The following is a 19,786-nucleotide window of genomic DNA, read 5'->3' as shown; positions in this document are numbered from 1 at the left end:
TATATAAAGCCCCACTAGAAGCAAACTTTAAAATTAAGAAAAAAATCCACAAAGCATTTTATACAAAGTTCAGTGGTTTATTCAGCAAATACAACTGAACAAAAAGGTTCTTCTTCAGATCAGATCATTCCAGACTGCATGCGATGGGTTCGTTTCATCAGCTTGTTAGAATCAGATTTGAATGCAAACCATTTCATTCCAATAGGAGACAAATAAAATTTCAGTCGGAACTGTAGTGAGGATGAGAGCAGAAGAGATTAAAGCGCAACTAACCCACAAATCATCTGTTTTGCTGATAAAACAGTGTACATAGGTTATTTAGTATCTTTGTTTCTGTGTGAATTTTGGGGTTAAGGTTAGGAAGCAGGAGAAGCTAATAGCGGCTAATGGCCGAACTCTCTGCTCACTCAGGACAGACAGGTTGCAGCTGAGCTGCAACAGCTTCAAAGGGTCACTAGATTTATCACTAGTTCTGAAAGAAATCTCACTAGAGCCATCTAGAAAAATGTATAAATATAGCTATAAAGTGGATAAGTTGATAATAGAACTTCTGATCACAGCCCAACTCATCCCCACTCACAAGAATTAGCTTTGCTGATTCCATGCAACTTCAGAGTTTACCATAAAAGGGAGTCCCAGAATGAGCGGTGGTCTTCTGCGCTGGCTTTCAAGCTATTAATGGGGAACAAAAGTCTGTTAAAATTAAAACAATCTGTATAAAATAGTGAAGAAATAGACCAGCAGCCTCAGAATCAAGTTAGAATCAGGAGCCGTGGTTCAGCTCTCATAGTAGGTGTCAGAAAAGTTAACTTGTTCTGTCATCATTGGCTTTAAATGTTTCAATCAGCAGCAAATGAACCAACCTCTCTCTAACCCATCTTCATCCAGACATCAGTTTTCACTCCCATTTTCACCTGTAAAAACATTTGTTCAAAGTTATGTCACAGTGACAGCTCAGTGAAATAATGCACTAATAAGCTAGCCTCAGAATAAAGTCAGAATCAGGAGCTGTGGTTAGGCTCTCATAGTAGGTGTCAGAAAAATGAGTTCATTTTGTCATCACAGGCTGAAAGCGGCCATGACGGCGTTTTTATGAACACCAGACTCACCAGCTGATCCACAGCAGATTAAATCCTGGGATTATACCATCATCCTTGGATTGAATTCATCCAGTTTAGACCACGTTCACAGCGATATTTGTTTTACGTCCTCATCCCTCAGTCTGTGAACAGAAACGAGACCAAACTAGATTTTCTAATGCCACACAATTCAAACAAAACTTGACTAAGAATAACATTTTTATAAAGAAACTTAAAATATAAGATCAGTTATACTGACAAGAGCCCAATAATGTGAGGCAGCAGAAAATATTACAAATGCTTTTTGACATTTAGTACTTTGTCTTTTTTAGTCCAGCCATAATTGGAGAAATAATTGGAGAAAAGAGCGTTTTTAAATGACATGATGTACAACTCAGCATGATCATTTACTAAATAACAAAAGTTACTTTTTATTTAATGATAAAACAAAACATATAAAACTGAACTTTGTGCTGCACAAGATGCTTTTAAATTAATTTGTTGATGTTTATATATTCAGATAAGACATCTGATTTTGATATAAAAGCTGGAATCTGCTATTTATTATTGTGTAGTGCACCCATTTTCCCCTCTGTGCACCAGTCAGGTCCATTTACCAGTTCCAGTCTCCTGTAGAAACCTGTTCCCTCCGTGGAAACCTGTTCCCTCCGTGGAAACCTGTTCCCTCCGTGGAAACCTGTTCCCCCTGTAGAAACCTGTTCCCTCCGTGGAAACCTGTTCCCTCCGTGGAAACCTGTTCCCTCCGTGGAAACCTGTTCCCTCCGTGGAAACCTGTTCCCCCTGTAGAAACCTGTTCCCCCTGTGAATCAGGAGTGTACACTGCAGCCAGAACCGACCATTTTCACGGCGCCTCTTATTGATTTCTCGGTAAAACTCATAATTATGTCAAGGTTGTGACTTTCAGTTTAATCGGCTGCTGCTGTTACAAAAAACCATCCAGCGCTGGGCTCCACTCAGCTCACCTTCTCCAATGCCCCTTTTCCTCCGGCTCGGCTCTTATTTCAGGTGTTCACCTTTCTGGAGGAGTTGGCCTCGGTTTCTGTTATGTGTAACATTAAAAGGCCGTCGCCAGTCTTAAGCGTGCAGCTGTACGCATGCAAGTAGCTAAGAGACAAAACACAGAATCATTTATGCATAATGAGTTCTATTGATTACACATTTCAAAACCCTGACCAGTGGAGATTAAGGTTTAAATTGTGTAGACAGAAAGAGCGATTGAATTTAGGCCAATGCATTATCAAACTTGATCAAAGTAGGAAAACCGAAGTTGACCGGGTTTCATATCAAACACTAAAACCCATATTTTAAAAGTAAATGAAACCACAAGATATTATTTCAAAGTAATCATGATAACATTGTGTGAGCCGTTCTGGCAGGACAGCTACGTGCCAACACCACGTTGACTTGAAACTTGAACACGTGAAAAATACTCACCGGTTTACAGTCGATACACTGCGGTAACCCACGGCAGAAAGGAAAACTATATAGTAGTAAATCTTCAGAAACCAACAGCTCTTTGTAGGAACTGGTCCGCTCTCTTTCCATGTTGCTGCGAAAAGAAAGAACTTTTACCTCACAGCAGTTAACTTCCTGGCTTCCGTAGCAAGCCCCTCCCCTCGGACCTCGCTGCGACAAACAGAAAGGGCGGGAGGGTGTGACACTGTCCGTCTCATACCTTATTTGGACATTAGACCATTGCACTTCGGAAGTGAAGGGGGCGCTATTTCCTATGTTATCCGCAGCCTCCCGTTTTTATTTTCTTTTGAAATCTGTGATATATCTTCGTCTTTAAGAACTCATAAGGATTTTCACTCTCAGCATGTATTTGAACTTCTCTCTTTTATTTACTTCAGCGCAGCTCACAGATTTTAACAGATTCTGTAGCTTTCTGTGTACTTCTAAACCTGCTCCTTAGTGGCATCTTTTCGGGCCTGATACTGCCTCTAGTGGCATGGGGGTGGTAACACAACTAATACAATTATATTACTAAATCAGAATACCACAAAGTCTTTATTATTTATTATACATTTTCCATTTTCGTAAGGAGGTAGAGCTAATTAAATGACCTAACAAGACCTCAAAGTGGTTTCAGTTTCTCTGGAAAACCTGTTGAAACTGTGGCAAATTTTGTATACTTTGGTCATTCAGCTCAACTTTGTTGAAAACTAAGTTGAGCTGGCTATATTGTTAAGAACTGTTCTCAGAGACTCATCTTTTAAGAACACTTAGTGATCTTCGGGTTATCCAACTAAAGGTTGTTTATAAGATAATGTTGAGTGTCTGAACTTTTCACCTCTTCAGCTGGTTTGGTCACATGAGCTGCAGAATACGTTTAAACTTTAAGGTCTTCTTGTATGACTATTTAAAACACCCACTTTTTTATTTAAGATTCTTAAAATAACCTTACAAAATCCACTTTTACATAAAAGCAGACCTAGACAGACAGACAGATGGACAGACGGACGGACGGACAGACGGACAGACAGACAGATAGATAGATAGAACCAAGGAGGCTTGGATAGAATTATAATTGGATAGAATTATCTATCCAATTCATCTGGATAGATAACGTTTGGTTTGTCATACAACCCACTTCATTAATTTTAACAGTGGCAGTTATTCTTGCCATAAGGCTAGATTTGTGCAGATGCCGACACTTTACTGAGTCTACAGATTTCCCCATCTGACGTGTTGTCAGCTCCTCCTTAGTTACGTGTTATCATCTCCTCCTTAGTTACCACAGGCATCATGGCTGCTTCTCTGATTCTCCCAGGCCAGCCTGCATAGGCAGAAGGTTTGCAGTTTGCAGCTTATGTGACCTTGGGATATCGTTTTAATAGAAAAGCTATTTACACTGAGATTACTTTAAATACAGACTATTTATTAGGTAAGTGACTTGGATATTACTTAAATGTATTAGAAGAGAGGGTGGGCAATCATGTGCATAACACTTTTTAAGCTTTTAATTGTTGAAGAATATGAAGAAATTTCAAATGTTTTTCTTTGTTTCACAATTAGGCACTTTTTGTGTTGGTCAATAACATAAAACCCCAATGAAACAGACTGGAGATCGTAATGTGACAAAATTTGAAATTATTCTATGAAACTTGTGGAATGCATCAATAAAGCTGTTGGAAAAACATGAAAGTGTACCAGGTCAAAATAAAAATATTCAAAGAGTGACATCAGGGATAATTTATACATTTATTCTTATGACACCTGTACAGGAATGCATCGTCACAGCAGAAACATCCAACTGAACCCAACCATGACACAACAGCTGTCACAACACATCAGAACTCAACCAGTAATATACAGGCTCAAATCAGCTCAGCCCATTCAATGTTTAACACCATCATAGTTATAATGATTAATAATATTGTTATTCACATAGAACAGTCTCTCAAATATATCTCTGTTTTCAAAGAGCATAAAAATACAAGTGAACTCTTCATTGGGATGAAAACTGGTGGTTGGTCTGTTGTCTGGGGGAAATCACTGAAGAGTGGAGCCAACTTATTACAGCTTATAGACATGGAGGACTAAACTTCAGGGGTACAAGACTCACAAATAACTGAGAAGTTACTTCCGAACAAACCAGACAGAGAGGGTTTAAAGAGATCAAAAACATTATAGTAGACAGAAAGAAGAACAAAAAACAAAATAATATATAAAGTACACTGCGAAGGCACAGAGATTTGCAGATTTACCTAATTAGACACAGGTTTCAAAGAAGAAGTAGGTCAGATAAGGGCAACTTCACTAACCAACAGTAGATGGAGCTCTAACAGCTCAAATATCCAGGTCTACTATAAACTATGTGTCTTTTTTACTGTATGTACGATGTAAAGCATTGAAATATAGGAGTATCTTCTGAAAACACCATTCACTGCAGCAGCACACAGGGATATACCACATAAGTGTGTGTGTAGGGGTGTGGGTGGATGGGTGGGGGTGCGTGCATATTTGCATGTATTTCTCATGAATTATTTCCAAGCAATCCTTCCACACATGATAGATAAACAGCAACACCACCAGCAATATTTAAAATAATGGAAGTTCCACCAATGTGTGTATGAATGTGTGTGTGTGCTTGTTTGCATTTCTTATAAATTTATGGACACATCTGTGTTTAGTTTATCTGATCAAAATAGGTGGGAAAACTGACTCAAGCCTATAAGCAGGGACTACACACTCGAAACAACAAAGCCAACGATAACGGCACCGACGACAACATGAACAGAGACGACACGCGGGGCAGGAGTCCTCCACTCACACAGAGCAGAAGGAGGCTACAATTCATCTGGAAAAAAGGGATTCTGTTTTCAGATTGGAGGACTCTGACAGCAGCTTTTCTTTCTGTGTGCTTTTTTTAAAAAATCCCTCTGTTTTCTATCAGGTTATCAATCTGCCTGTCAGACTATTTCTGTGCTTAATTTTGCAAGCAATATGCTTATCAGATAAAAGGGTACGCAAAAAGATTGTGCTTCTTGGTCCACGCAGCCGTCTGGGCCTGGGCGGAGGCATCGTCATGTGGGCTGCAGAGGTCAGAGGTTGTGTGGGAGCATTGTCCTTGCAGCAAGAGAACGAGCAACAAACAGCTCTCCCACTCCTTGGTATCTGCATGAGGATACTCGGGAAGCTCTTACAAAAAAATGTGCACACCAGCATTTAGCCTTGGGAAAGACTTTTCATTGTACACCTACACACAATGAGGGGGACAGAAGGGAGGACTTTGTTGGAAGAAGCATGTGGATGGGAGTTCAGTCCAGCATTGCATCCAGCTGGTCTGCCAAGTCGTCAAACATACTGCCGATGTCATCCAGGATGGAGACTGTTGCGTTTTTGCTGGAAACAGAATTAAGATGGGAAAAATGTATAAGGCTCCAACATTAATACCAGGAATAAAAGCTCCAGCACAATTTCATTTTTTCCTAAAGTAAAATTTCCAGCATTTTCAGTGCTTGTATGTTCATATTAAATTCATTCAGATATTTTCTACAGTGATCAGACTTTAACTGTAGGATAGATAAAATACTTCCTGAGTCTCTGCAGTAAGTCTGAGCTGGTACACCAAAACCAAATAAATTTCAATGACAGATAAAGAGACTTTTCTATCGTACATGAGACAGCTATACCCAGTAGAGATTAGAATCATGGCCCAAGCCCGACCTAAACCAAAACGCAGGCCGGGTTGGGACAGAATTATTTACTTGATAGTAGGGGTGGGAATTTATTGTATCATTTAGCATTTATTGCGATGAATTTCTTATGATAACAATTTTGATTTAATGTTGTCACAATAAATTCCATTTAATGTTTAAAATTCTCCCAAATTGTCCTGACTGCTGGGATTGTTACTTGTACTGTTTTCTCCACTGTTCCTTCAGTAGAAGCATCAAGAAATATGAAAATAAAGTTACTGTGCAGTTTCATGATACTAACACACTGTTTTGTGATTGGTGTCATATTGAAGCGCATTACAAATGGAAATATCTTTCAACATTGTTATTTTTGGCTCTAGTTGTTGTGACACAGTCACAGCCATACAGTTAGCTAAAAAATAAGTTACATATAGTTATTATTGTCACTTTTATTGTTATAACATTAATATCGCAAAATATTGTGACAAAATATTGTCACAATATTTCGTCAGAATATGCCCACTCAGGCTTCAGTGGCACATTTAATAGGCCTGCAGAGAAACCAAATGAGAATACTTGATTGTGTTAATCTACTGGTTATAGTCTGAATTCAGGATAGTAAGAAAAGAACAGAAGTTAAACTGACAGGAACAAACTCAGCTGCAGTGGAAAAAAGATCCTATCAATCACACGTCCCAGAAGATTTACACTGCAGCTACAACAAGCGGAGCTGGAAGACATTAAATGAAATCTAAAAATGGGACAAGTTATACTCAAATGGTGATCTAATGGTGTCTAGGACACACTCAGGTTGGGTCGAGTAAAAAACTCAACCCAAGGTCAGCAATGCATGACCTTACATGTATTAGTAGGACTTTTTGCCATCTTCTTTAGTATGAACAGATTAATTTGCTAACTTCTGAGACAGGTAGGCCATTCCTTGTGAGGTTAGCATCATGTGTGCAGGGATGTTATTGCAACAGCTGTTGGTTTGTAAAGTTATTCATCTCACATAACTTATATGACAATTAAAGTTAACACTGACGCTAACATGCACCCCTCTGAAGGTCTTTATTTATGAATACTCACTCATTCGGTCTGTCCTCCTCTTTTATTTTATGCTCTACAGTGTGCAGAGCTGCAGCCAAGGAGGTACTGGTCTCCTCCAAACGATGCTGAATCATCCTTTCTTGCTCTCCTCCTTCTTCTTGACTCTCGTCTTTTGCTTTCTCTCTCCTCAAAGGCCTCCTTTCCATCTCCTTCAAGTTTTCATCCTCTGCCCTTTTCTTCTTCTCCTCCTCCTGTTCTGTTTCCCTCTGATGCTCCCCCTCTCTCATCCTTTCCTCTTCCTTTCTTATCCTCTCCTCTTCCTCCTCTGCCTCCCGTCCTCCCAGCAGGTCAATGGAGAGGCTGACGATGGAGGAGCGGGGAGGTTTAACTGGGTGTGGTGACGAAGTAGAAGGACTCTGGGCCGGAGAGATGGATGTGAGAGGGAGTCCCGGAGAAAGAGAGGGAGCAGAAGGGGTGTCAGGAGCTGGGAGTGGAGCAGCAGCCGGAGGAGAGAAGGGTCTGGGGGCCAGAGTGGGACTAGTAGCAGCTGGACTGGTAGAGGCAGGGCTGGGGCTCGCCGCAGCTGAAGGTACTGCTGCTTTTCCTGGTTTGGGAGCCGTTGGTGGCCCACGGGGTTTTGGTGATACAGGAGGAGGGACACGCTTTGGCTCTGGTCACAGAGAAATGACAGATGAATATGCAAAATAAATGTAATCAATTTAAATCAACTTAAGCAGCCAAAGTTTTAAGTATTTTTAAGTGGCCTTACACATTAGTTGTACTCGCTTTCTTGAAGTCTTTCAACATTTATTCCCATAAGTCCATGTGCTTTGAAAGACATATTTTCAGTTATACTGTTTAAGGTGGAATCTCACATGACACAAAGTTCATTCAGTCACGCTTTTTGTATAAGCCATGAATATACAGTATATCAGACATACAGTACAGACCAAACCTTTGGACACACCTTTTAATTCAATGAGTTTCCTTTATTTTCATGACTGTTGACATTGTAGATTCACACTGAAGGCATCAAAACTATGAATAACACATGTGGAAATATGCACTAAACAAAAAAGTGTAAATACCCCTTATATTCTAGTTTCTTCAAAGTAGCAACCTTTTGCTGTGATTACTGCTTTGCACACACTCTGCATTTTCTTGATGAGCTTCAAGAGGTCGTCACCTGAAATGGTTTTCACTTCATAGGTCAACCTGCCCTGTCAGGTTAATAATTGAGATTTCTTGCCTTATAAATAGTCATGAAAATAAAGAAAACCCATTGAATTAGAAGGTGTGTCCAAACTTTTGGTCTGTACTGTATATAAATATATATTCAGCCTTACAGCTATTGCACTCCAACAGTATAGATGGAAAAGTTCCTTTGCAACTCTAAATACTAATAGATAAAACAGACCTCAAATTGGTAACTAATCATTCAAATTAACAAATGCTGTTTTGGTGTATTTTGCTTATATCTAAAGAATATCAATATCATATCTTTAACATTCATATATTTGATATATTCAATGTAAAATATAATATACCCAAAACAACAACAACAACAAAAAAAAGTTTGGCATCAGTTTGTCTAATCTTTACTGTATATAACAATCTTTTGTTCTCCTCTGTTATTGCAAAAGAGGGCTGCATCATTTTAAGGTTACTTTGATATTGATACAATACTGATATTATCGTAGATCGTCTTGAGATACTCCAGAGATCCATTGTGAGTAGAGTGTGACATAATATCTTCATATTTAAGCTGTCAAACTGCTAGCCCTCACTTTCACACCTGGGAAAAATAATATCTAAGACTTCCCTTGTCAAACAAAGTAAGAATAGAATAGAATAGAATAGAATAGAACAGAATAGAATAGAAGTACTTTATTCATCCCAGCAGGGAAATTACAAGCTGACAGTAATGAATCAAATCTTTCTAAGACCAACTTAACTTTGACAATAAATATTTCAATGAAATGTCATTTCTTACCTGTTGGATGCTGAACAGAAATGACTAAACAACTAACAGGAATCCAAAGATAAACATTGAAAGATGTTTTCACACCTAGATTTGGTTTGATTAGAGACCAAGTTTCAACATTTGCTACATTTTCAGCTGCCGCAGTTTGGATTCACAATGCACTGTGCCAACTAATCAAACCCTTTGACCAACCTGTTCCCCACCCTCACCTGTGATGGCGCTGTACCAAGAATCACTGAAGGAAAAATCTTAAAAACCCTTGAAGAAGACATTGAGCTCAATTTCCATGTACATAAATACTTCCTTCTTCAGAAAATGTAAGCAAAAACAGCGTGGCACCAGAGTTTAAGGGTTGTGGGGTTTCTCTTTTGTCTTTTACAAAAAACCACGAGCTATTTTTCCAGTACGTGCTAAGACTTGTGCATTTGTTTCAGTTGTGTGTACCGAAAATGCCTTGTGCTATGTGTACTTCCTGCTTTTGGAGCGGCTTGGTGTTCACATATGTATTTGAACCTTTCTAGAGTTCACTTCAACCAAACCAAGACTTACGTTTGTAGGTGGTAGTTTGCTTTTTTGGTCTGCATTACAGTATGATTGCACATTCACACTGCCTAAAATGAAGCAGACTTTCTAGGCAAATGAAAGTTTGATTAAAGCAGACTAAACAGAGCTGGTGTGATAGCCTCTTAGCCAGGCAAGTGTTGATCAAGACCACTTAAAAAGATAACATGAAGGTTTAACTCAACAGAGTTGAAAAGAAAATTGAGGCAATTTAAAACTTTTGCACAGAGTTGTATTTGTGGGTTCTTACCTGGACTCTGTGCTGGCTCAGCATTATCTGGTCCTGGTATGGGGACTCTTCGAGTCGGAGTAGGTGGGTCTGTCTGGGTCTTTCTCAGGGAGACTGTAGAAGGCTTGGGTGAGACCGGTGGCTTCAGAGACTTCCTGGCTTCCATCCACTCACAGGTCTCGCTGCTGGCCTCCGTCCTCTCAGAGGCCTCAGACACTGGCCTCCGCCTCAGCACTACACCCCCGTTCTGCTTTGGCTCGCCCACGTTTTTCTTTGTCCCCTCAGGAGAATTTGATTGATTATTGCTCTGAGTAACAGATTCAGTTTGCTCTGTTGTGCGTGATCTGCATATCGATTCTGAGCCAGTTATCATGGTTATTACAGTGGCAGCTGTTGATGTGAGGGCTTCAGATTCTGTAGTTGGAGGACGTGGTTTCCTCCTGAGCGTAGCTGTTGCATCTGTGATCTCAGAGGCTGAGGTGGCCACGATGGAGCGAGGTCGAGGTTCTGGACGTCGCTTGACAGGTTGTTGAGGTAACTGGTCAGGAGTCTCATCAGGAAGATTTTCTAGTCCACTGATGGTCCTGCGCCGGTTTGCAACATCATCCTCGGATGCTCCCAAACCTCCAGCTCCAGCCTGGCGACGGAGCAGAGGAGGACTTGCCTAAAAGTCACAAGGCTGTTACTAAAACTTCTCGCATTAGGTTGAAAGTGTAAAATTCCAAGTTTTCACAGACTCACCTGTAGGAAGTTGGTGCCACTTCCCACATTTCTTGGCACCATTGATGTTTCCAACATGGCTGCGAGACTGCGGACACTCCCAGAAGCCCCCTCTGATCGCTGAAGGCCAGCAGAGTCCTGAGCTCTTAACGCTGCTCCCAAGCTGCCACAGTCACTGGCTCGCCTCTCTCGATAGGTTGGCAGACCCAAAAGCCCCAAACCCTGTCCTTCACTGTCCCCGTCGCCGCCGGTGATGGAAGAACAGGAGCGTTTAGGTGGCGTAGGAGGCCGGCCTTTCCGACGGGGACGGAGGGTAACGGATGACTGGCTGCGGTTAACGGTAACATCATTAGGCGCAGCAGTATGAGTGGAGCTGCTTCGGCACACGGTGGCGTATCGGGAGTCCAAATCTGAGCCAATGAGGCTGTGAGTCCTCCGTCGTTCCTCCTCCTCACAGGGCAGTCGCAACAGCGGTACCAATGGATCGACAGCGGATGTCTGGGTGGACGGTCTTGGCCGAGCCCTAGGGGAGGCCTGCTGGGTGCGGGCATGTGGAGGGGTTTGTGGGGGTGTCTGGTTCGGTGTGTGGGGAGGCGTTTGTGAAGAAGTGAGACCTGGGCGAGCTTTGGCCAGCGGGCTAGGGGCCCCCTCCCTCAGTTTCCTTGCCTCCCTGCGTGACTCTGAGGCGCTGCTTCCTCCTGGGCTGGAAGGAGGGGAAGTGGGACTCTGAGGAGGCTCTGAGCCACTTCCTCCTCCTTGTAGTTCCTTGAGTTTCTTTACGCCCAACATCAATTTTTTCTGATGTCCTGCAGGACGTCAGAAAAAGATGGAGACTTTATTGTAAGTTGAGAACAGATTTACAGTGCCTAGAAATGATATTAATAACTGTGCAATCTCTCACAGTTTTTCATGTTACAACTAGAAACCTGTTTTTCATTAAGATTTTATGTGACAGTTCAACATTTCATAGGACGTAATTATGAAGTGAAAGAAAAACTAATGCATGTTGTATTTAGCTGACTTTAAGCTCCTAAATGAACATTTGAGAAGTCATCTAGTTGGCAAGTAGAGTCTACTTCTGTGTAATTTAATTTCTGTAAAGTACAGCTGTTCTGTAAAGGCCTCAGTGGTTTGTTAGATGACTTTAGTTTCTTGAAGACAAAAGAACACAGCAGGCAAGATCAAGAAAAAGTTGTGGTGACATTTAAAACTGGGTTGAACCTTTCACAAATGCATTTCATTTCATCTTCCCAAAATGGAAAGGTTTTGTCACAACTGCAAACACAGCATGAGGTGACTATTCAACCTAACTGACTGGGTGACCAAAGGTAGCATTAATCAGAGAAGCAGCCAGGAGGCCCTTGGTAGCTCTGGCAGAGCTGCCAAAAGCCACAGCTCAGGTAGAAGAATCTGTCAACAAGACAGTCTTGCACTTCAGAAACCTGGTCTTAATGAAAGAGTGGCAATGAAAGCAATAAAATCAGGTCTGTTAGCAGGCCTTAGCAAAATGGTGGAATAAGCTCTGGTCACATGAGACCCAAACAGAATTTTTTGGCCAATAATCATGGAGCAGCAATACTCTATACAGTACATTGATGGTTGTGACTTGGCAAAATGTGAAAATGTTAAAGGAATAGGAATACTTTTGCTAAGCATTGTATATTTACTGGTTTACCGAGCTTAGCAATGCCAATCTCCTGCAAGTCTTCAAGGCTGATGTCTGAAACAAAGTCAATGTTTTCATATCCATTCTGGACAAGAACTTGGTAGTACTGGCTGAGACCGAGGTGAGACAACCAGTCTGCCAGGTTGGCCTAAATGAAACAGAACACATAGTTAATAGGACAGAAATCAAGAAAAACTGAGAGCAAAGTCTAATAAAATTTTTTTAAAACTCCCTCATAGAGCCTGAAGAACTATTCATGAGGAACATTTGACATACAATGGATTACAAAAGTATTCATATCTCTTGAACTTTTCCATATTTTGTCACATTACAACCAAACATAATTATATTTCATTACAATTTAATGTGAAAGACCAACACAAAGTGGTATACAGTTAAGTAAAAAGAAAATTATACATGATTCAAAATATTTTTTACAAATAAAAAACTGAAACGTGTGGTCTGAAAAAGTATTCAGGCCCCCTGAATACTTTGGATCCTTTGTGGATCAACCTTTTGGTGCAATTCCAGCTTCAAGTCTTCCAGAGTCCGTCTCTACCAGCTTTGATCATCTACTACAGTGTTTCTCAACCTTTATTGGCCAGAACCTCCTTATCCATCATTCAGGTTCCTTATCGCCCCCATCAAAGAAAATGTAAGCTACTTGCACTGATTATTATTTTATGATTAATATTACTATCATTATTGTTGCTGTCTTGATTTGTATTGTTGTTTCTGTATTTATCGTCAAAAATCCTTAAAAGAGCAGTACATTACTGAATTATTCGTATCCAGAGAACAAAAAACGCCACGTGAATAGAAATCATTTTTAAAGAAAAATGTAATGAACATTCAACTTAAACTTGGTAGGCCTATCAGCAGCCAATCAGAGTGGGAAAAAATCTTGTTCTGTGACATTTTCTGATGTAAGTTACTAAACCATGACCAGATAAGATGCACAGTAATACCAGTTTAAACTTTGCAAAAAGACAGCGCTCTGCAGCAATATAACATGAATAGAACCGCAACTATATCAGTCATAACTCTCTTCTTCAGCGTTTCTGTCAGTTTCTGGTAGTGCAGCTCTGTGCTGCCTTCAAGGGAATGGGACATCAGAATATCATCCATTAAATTTCACTTGCCATGCAAACCAGTACTTTCAGTGGAAAAAGAAAAGTTAGATATCCTTTTAATGCCATGCAAATATGAGTCAGGAACATGAATGATATTTTTCAATAGACCTGTCTATTGATTTATAGATTTACTAGACAGAAATAACAAAGAAGAAAGTGTCTTGGAGTCACTTACCAGGATCATAACATTAAATCTCATATGAAAAATAATATTGAAGAAATAAATATATAAAATAAAAAATAATTAAAAACATAAATAAGTGATTAGCTTCTTACTGCTATTGTCTGTAAGATATATTTCTTCTTAGTTCTAGATATGGTCCCAACAAACCCATGGCACAATATTATCTTACTTTTCATCTATAGTGTCTGTTTGTTCTTGCCATACAGTCCCCTGTATTAATTATTGCTTGAAAGGTCTTGCCATACCAGTTTATTCTGCATTTACTGTAGTTTCTTAGTTTAATCTTGCATTTTGTTCTTAGTGCATTTCCATTCAGTTTCCTTTGATAGGTATTGTTGTTTCTTGGTTTACTATGTTCTCTTTAGTTTCTGTCCTGTTATTAGTTTGTATTATCTCACCCATTCACCCATTCACCTGCTGCTCCTCCTCATCATGTGTTTCACCTCATCTGCCCTCATATAAGCTCTTGATTTTTCCCTGTTCAGCCTCGGATTCTCTGTTTTCATATCCTGATTCACATCTAGTTCCTTGCTTCGTTCCATGTCCCAGTTTTCCTCTTTCTGAGTTTTGTTCAACGTGTGCGTCGTTTCATTTTTATTTATTTTTTTACCCTCCCTCTATGGTGCGGAGCAGTTGGGGAGCGTATCGATGGGGAAAGGCAGACTGACATAAACCTGTTACAACAACGGAAAACTGATAAGTGAGATTTAAAAGTGCTCACAGCCAATTCAAAAGTGTTAGATTTCCATTAATTCATCTCTTGTTTAGTCTAATTCAACAACATGAATGTTAGTTTCCCTAAAGAGTTGGTGTTATTCTAGAGAGTTAAATTTAAGCAACTCTGTCTGGTGATGATTTTGAAATCAACACCAGACAGAGTTGCTCTCACAATTGTAACGTATCTGTGACGTCATGTGTTTGTCTGAGGAGTGGGGACAGCAGCATGGCGTCTTAACGCCTCATTGAGCGGGTCGGGCTGTTGCTGCGATACGCCACAGTGTCCGCCATATTGAATGTGACTTATCTGCCAGCAGTGATGGCATAGTTATTTTGAAAAGTAACTTTAATCATATTACTGATTACTTCTTGAAAAAGTAACTATTTTCCAAGTACTGACTACTTGATTTGGAAAGTAACTAAGTTACATTAAAAGTAACTTTTTTAGTTACTTTCAGCAGCTGCTAACAACAATTCTGTGAAAATTACATTGATCTTTGCCGATACTTAATTGTAAGCTACAGTATGTTATAATGGTAACATCAACAATGTGTCTCCACTTATAAGGTTGAACTGAAGGGGAGATTTTTTAATGGTTACAGTACAAACAAAATAACGCTAGTAATTTGTGCATGTTTTTGTGTTTTCCACTATTGTCTGGAAAACTCTAAGAAGGATTTTACCCCCGGCCCCCAGCCCCCATTCCCCAGCCCCCAGCCTGTGCGTTACGGCCCTGCGTTTGGTGTCAGAGGTCAGAGCTCCTCCTGCGGCTCCACAATTCAGATGGCTGCTGCACAGATTTGTGACACTTATCTTAATATTAATAATTATAATGGCATTTAGTTGCACAACTTTACGGACTCGTTCATTCGTGGCTGTTTTCACGTTTATTGCTCTGTTCATATTAGTCTCGATGTTTCCAATGTTCTGGATAGCTCGACGTAATTGACAGGTAATATATTAACTAGACATCAACAAAGACTCAGCGGGACGGATCATCCGGGAAATGATGGACAGGGAGAGCCTGACTAAAACTAGCTGGAGGTCAGACACATTCTGGGGTTTATGTCTGTTTATTTCCAAGCCCAAATGAGCAACTGCACGTTCAAAGACGAGCCCAAAAAGCGCAACCCGCGACTCATTAAATTTGCTAGAGACTTTAAAAAAAAAAAAGCCCACAGTCGCTTATAATAATCAGACTTGGCGACAGAAACTCAAAATAGTTCCTGCTTTTCTACCTGCGTATTTTTCTAAATGCGCATCTCCCTCTGCCCTCCATAGTTTACGTTTCTGTCGCTGCTGATACTGTCGCATAGAAACGTAGCGGAGATCAAATTAAATTCCAAAAGAAAATAGTAACGCACAAAAATGATTTTGATAAGTAACTGTAGTCTGACTACTGGATATGAAATAGCAACGCGTTAGATTACTCGTTACTGAAAAAAGTGGTCCGACGTCAGTAAGTTACTGACGTCACTGTCTGCCAGTAAGCTAATACCAGTAAATGGGCCGAACTTCACAAAGTGCCGTTCTACAAAGTATTTGAAGTTAATACCTGTCACTGACACATTCTCTCACACACTCATATATTTGGTAATCAAAGAAAGCTCTAAAAAGAGCGTTTCTGACTTTTAATGTGATTATTTAATTGTTTTGGGGAATTTCTGAATAAAGAGCACAATGTTTTTTGTTACAAATGATTCTGATATATAGTTTTTATATTAACATTGATGAACAGACACATACTTTTACAGTGTTTTATTCAAGAACAGATTTACATGGTTCTACAATTTAATGTACATTGAACATTTCAAGATATCAAGAAAAATAATTATTTCCTTTTGTTTTGTGACATTTTATTTTAAAGACAATAAAATTTGATAAATCAGTCATTGTCAAACATTAGCTACATATTTTCTTGCTTTTTTCAGAAAAAAATATTACAGTACAACTCAACTCTGCTATGGACAGCAAAGACAAAGAGTGAAAATATTCTAACAGAGTAAATTATTTTTATTTCATTACATAAGTTGTCTTAATATACTAATACTTCAGATTGAGCTATTTCTCTTAAAAATACACAAAAAGTGAAAGAATAAAAGTGTGGAATAAAACACAAATTTATTCATTTATATTATACTGGTAACACTGGCCACAGGCAGGAGGTTCAGTCTGCTGGTCAAACTGGGAGAAGTCCAATGAGTTCTGAGATGTCCTGGTACTCAGGCTAAAGCTAAGGATGAAAGAGAAATGATCAAAAAGTGTAATAGAAATCTGACTCCTTCACATTCAGAATAAACCTATATTTTCAGCATGTTGACTTTTAGCATCTTTAGAATTAAATAGCAACAACAGAAGAACAGCAGCTCCAGCTCTGATCCTGACTGACTTTCCTCAGTGATGGCAAAGTAACTTTGAAAAAGTAACTTTAATCAGATTACTGATTACTTGATTTGGAAAGTAACTAAGTTACATTAAAAGTAACTTTTTTAGTTACTTTCAGCAGCTGCTAACAACAACTCTTCACGACCTGTGAAAGTTACATTGGTCTTTGCCAAATCTTAATTTCAAGTTATGTTATAATGTTAACATCAACAATGTGTCTCCACTTATAAGGTTGAACTGAAGGGGAGACTGTTTAATGGTACAAAAACAGTACAAAAAATTCTTTAGTAATTTGTGCATGTTTTTGTGCGTTTCTATTGTCTGGAAAACTATAAATAGTATTTTAGACACTCCCCCCCCCATCCTCCCCGCCCCAGTCTCCAGGTTGTGCGTCACGGCCCTGTGTCTGCTGTCAGAGCGCAGCGCACAGCGCTCCTCCTGCGGCTCTTCAACTCAGATGGCTGCACAGATTTGTGACACTTATCTTAATATTAATAATTATAATTGCGTTTAGTAGCCCAACTTTACTCGTTCATTCATGGCTGTTTTCACGTTTATTGCGTTGTTCATATTAGTCTAGATGTTTGCAGTTTTCTGGAGCGCAAAGCGAAGCTCGACGTAATTCAGAGGTAATACATTAACATTATTACATTGACAAAGACTCAGCGGGACAGATGATCCGGGAAATGATGGAGAGGGAGAGCCTGACTAAAACTAACTGGAGGTCAGACACATTCTGGGGTTCATGTTATGTCTACTTATTTGAAAGCCCAAAAACTGCAACCCGCGACTCATTAAATCTGCAAGCAACTTTAGAAAACCCCCCCAAAACAAACAGCCCAAAGCTGCTTATAATAATCGGACTTGGCGACTTAACTCCAAATAGTTTCTGTTTTTCCAGCAACAAAATGCGCATGGTTTACATTTCTGTCGCATAGAAACAGCGATCACTCCCCAAGACACTTAGAGGAAATACATTTTAATTACAAAAGAAAACAGTAACGCAAAATGATTTGGATAAGTAACTGTAGTCTGACTACTGGATATGAAATAGCAACGCGTGAAAAAAGTGGTCCGACTTTTTTCAGTGACGTTACTAAGTAACGCGTTACTGACGTCACTGTCTTTCCTCACAAAATCCCCTGGTCTTTAAAGCACTTCCCCTCTAACAGCAGTTTCTCATCAGCTCTCTCTCATTAGAAAACACAGTATGAAAATGTTAGCTATGCTAACAATCAGTGGTTACTTCGGGTCAATTTAGCTACCGTACATAGAAAATATTTCTCGGTGGTTTAGAAGCGAGTTTCTGGCTGCAAAATCAAGTAATTCTGCTCGCAAAAATTACGTTATTATTTTATTTCATCCTTACCTGTGGAAGGTAATGACAATGAATCCAGTTTGTTTTGTAAAACGGTTGAAACAAGCCCACACTGCGCATGACTTGGGAGCTCCGACCGCTACAAGATGGCGGTGACGTAACGTAGGACTCAGCGCTCAATGAGGCGTCTACGCATAGGCGTAAATCCCGGGGGTTCCAAGGGGGTCCGGACCACCCCCAATCTTGGAAAAGTCTAGAATTGCCCCCCCCCCCCCCCCAAAAAAAAAAAAAAATGGAGAGACATTTGCATTTAAATAATATCAATATGAAAAACCAAAGGAAACAAAGAACAAAATAAATCTGCCATTTATCATAGAAAAAATAAGAATTCATTTTGAGGTCCCCCCTACCGTTATTAGAACAATGGTTCAGTCCAAAGTGTAGAAAGTTTTGCCTTTATTTCTCACCGTCTTCAACATAGAGCTTTTACAACCACAAAATAAAATCTGAAGATTTTTCTATAAAAACCCTGGTGCTTTAAATGTTACATGATACCCCCAGATATTCATTTCTATCTACCTGTTGGTTCTCCATCACCCAGGACATGGCAAAACTAACATGGCAAAACTAACAAAGTTCTGTTAAACTAAAAATAAAGCAACTTAAGTTATAATTTAAATAGCCCATAACTTGTATTGGGAGCCATTACAAGAAATCAATGTTTATGAGGAATTTTATTAAGAGGAGTTACTCATTAAAGCTTTTTTATTTAGAACCTTAAATTTTTGTAAAGGTGAAGCAGAGATTAGATCAGTGAGACTGAACAAAACTTGTATTTGAGCAACATTTGAATTTTAGTTTTACTTCTCTGCAGGCTGTTTACTGAGAGTAAAACATGTTTGATGTGCATTACTGGTCATTTTTGGTCCTGCAACTTGAATATAATTTAAAAACTTTTTAAACCACAATTTACGTTACATTTCACTGTAACTTTGCTGAGCCCCCCAAAATTGGTCTTTAGAAATGTTCCTGTTTATGGTCCCCCCCAATAATGAGATAGGATTTACGCCCTGGCATCTACGTATTAATGTTTATGATCATAACAAGGCAAATTTCATGTTAAGATTATCATGTTTTTGATTATTTTTTTATGGATGCATTAATTTTCCATTTGCGCAAGAGTACCGGGTCATATACATGGTTCTCTTTAACATAAGTTTATTTGTGTAGATATCACGGCAAATACAACCCTGTACATACAGGGTTGCTCAAGTCCAGTCCTCCAGAGCTACCATCCTGCAACGTTCAGATGCTTCCCTGCTCCGACACCTGAATCAAATGAACGGCTCGTTAGCAGGCTTGTTCAGAGCTGATCCTGGTCAGGTCTGTTGGAGGAAGGATGCGTCTAAAAGTTGCAGGACGGTAGCTCTGGAGGACTGGACCTGAGCACCCTTGGTTTAGTATTTTTGTTAGCAGCTAAAGCTAGCCAAGCAGGTATAGCACAAGGTGTCGAGTGGTTAACTGAACATTAAAACTGTCAGAAAAATCTGAAGGCCATTTGAGTTAACATTATTTAGCTGTATATTTAACACTAT

General features: G+C 39.6%; 1 protein-coding gene, 2 long non-coding RNA genes and 2 other non-coding genes across 10 annotated transcripts in view; all 5 read right to left on the bottom strand.

Moving 5' to 3' along the window:
- Positions 1–56: 56 nt before the first annotated feature.
- LOC114145520 (uncharacterized) lies at positions 57–2,718 on the bottom strand. Its single transcript, XR_003595712.1, has 4 exons — positions 2,535–2,718; positions 1,110–1,222; positions 864–914; positions 57–672 (listed from the first exon to the last, which is right to left on the bottom strand). It is a non-coding gene; the product is annotated as an uncharacterized LOC114145520 (long non-coding RNA).
- LOC114145669 (small nucleolar RNA SNORD60) lies at positions 742–830 on the bottom strand. The gene has a single exon (XR_003595755.1). It is a non-coding gene; the product is annotated as a small nucleolar RNA SNORD60 (small nucleolar RNA).
- Positions 980–1,068, bottom strand: LOC114145671 (small nucleolar RNA SNORD60). Its single transcript, XR_003595757.1, has one exon. It is a non-coding gene; the product is annotated as a small nucleolar RNA SNORD60 (small nucleolar RNA).
- Positions 2,719–4,285: 1,567 nt separating the features above from the next.
- Positions 4,286–19,786, bottom strand: part of LOC114145495 (caskin-1-like) — a 107,094-nt gene continuing 91,593 nt past the window's right edge. For all 6 annotated transcript variants that reach the window (XM_028019103.1, XM_028019102.1, XM_028019104.1 and 3 more), the window contains 5 exons: positions 12,464–12,602; positions 10,810–11,594; positions 10,090–10,732; positions 7,334–7,964; positions 4,286–5,948 (listed from right to left, as the gene is read on the bottom strand). In XM_028019103.1, coding sequence (XP_027874904.1) covers positions 5,864–5,948; positions 7,334–7,964; positions 10,090–10,732; positions 10,810–11,594; positions 12,464–12,602 — 2,283 coding nt within the window. In that variant the 3' untranslated portion in view covers positions 4,286–5,863. The remainder of the gene's footprint in view (positions 5,949–7,333; positions 7,965–10,089; positions 10,733–10,809; positions 11,595–12,463; positions 12,603–19,786) is intronic.
- Positions 16,232–18,494, bottom strand: LOC114145534 (uncharacterized). Its single transcript, XR_003595725.1, has 2 exons — positions 18,243–18,494; positions 16,232–16,721 (listed from the first exon to the last, which is right to left on the bottom strand). It is a non-coding gene; the product is annotated as an uncharacterized LOC114145534 (long non-coding RNA).

This window comes from Xiphophorus couchianus, chromosome 5, assembly GCF_001444195.1.
Source record: "Xiphophorus couchianus chromosome 5, X_couchianus-1.0, whole genome shotgun sequence".
Classification (NCBI taxonomy): domain Eukaryota; kingdom Metazoa; phylum Chordata; class Actinopteri; order Cyprinodontiformes; family Poeciliidae; genus Xiphophorus; species Xiphophorus couchianus.
The sequence above is the reverse complement of the archived record's forward strand: the minus strand, read 5'-3'. Positions and strand labels throughout refer to the sequence as shown.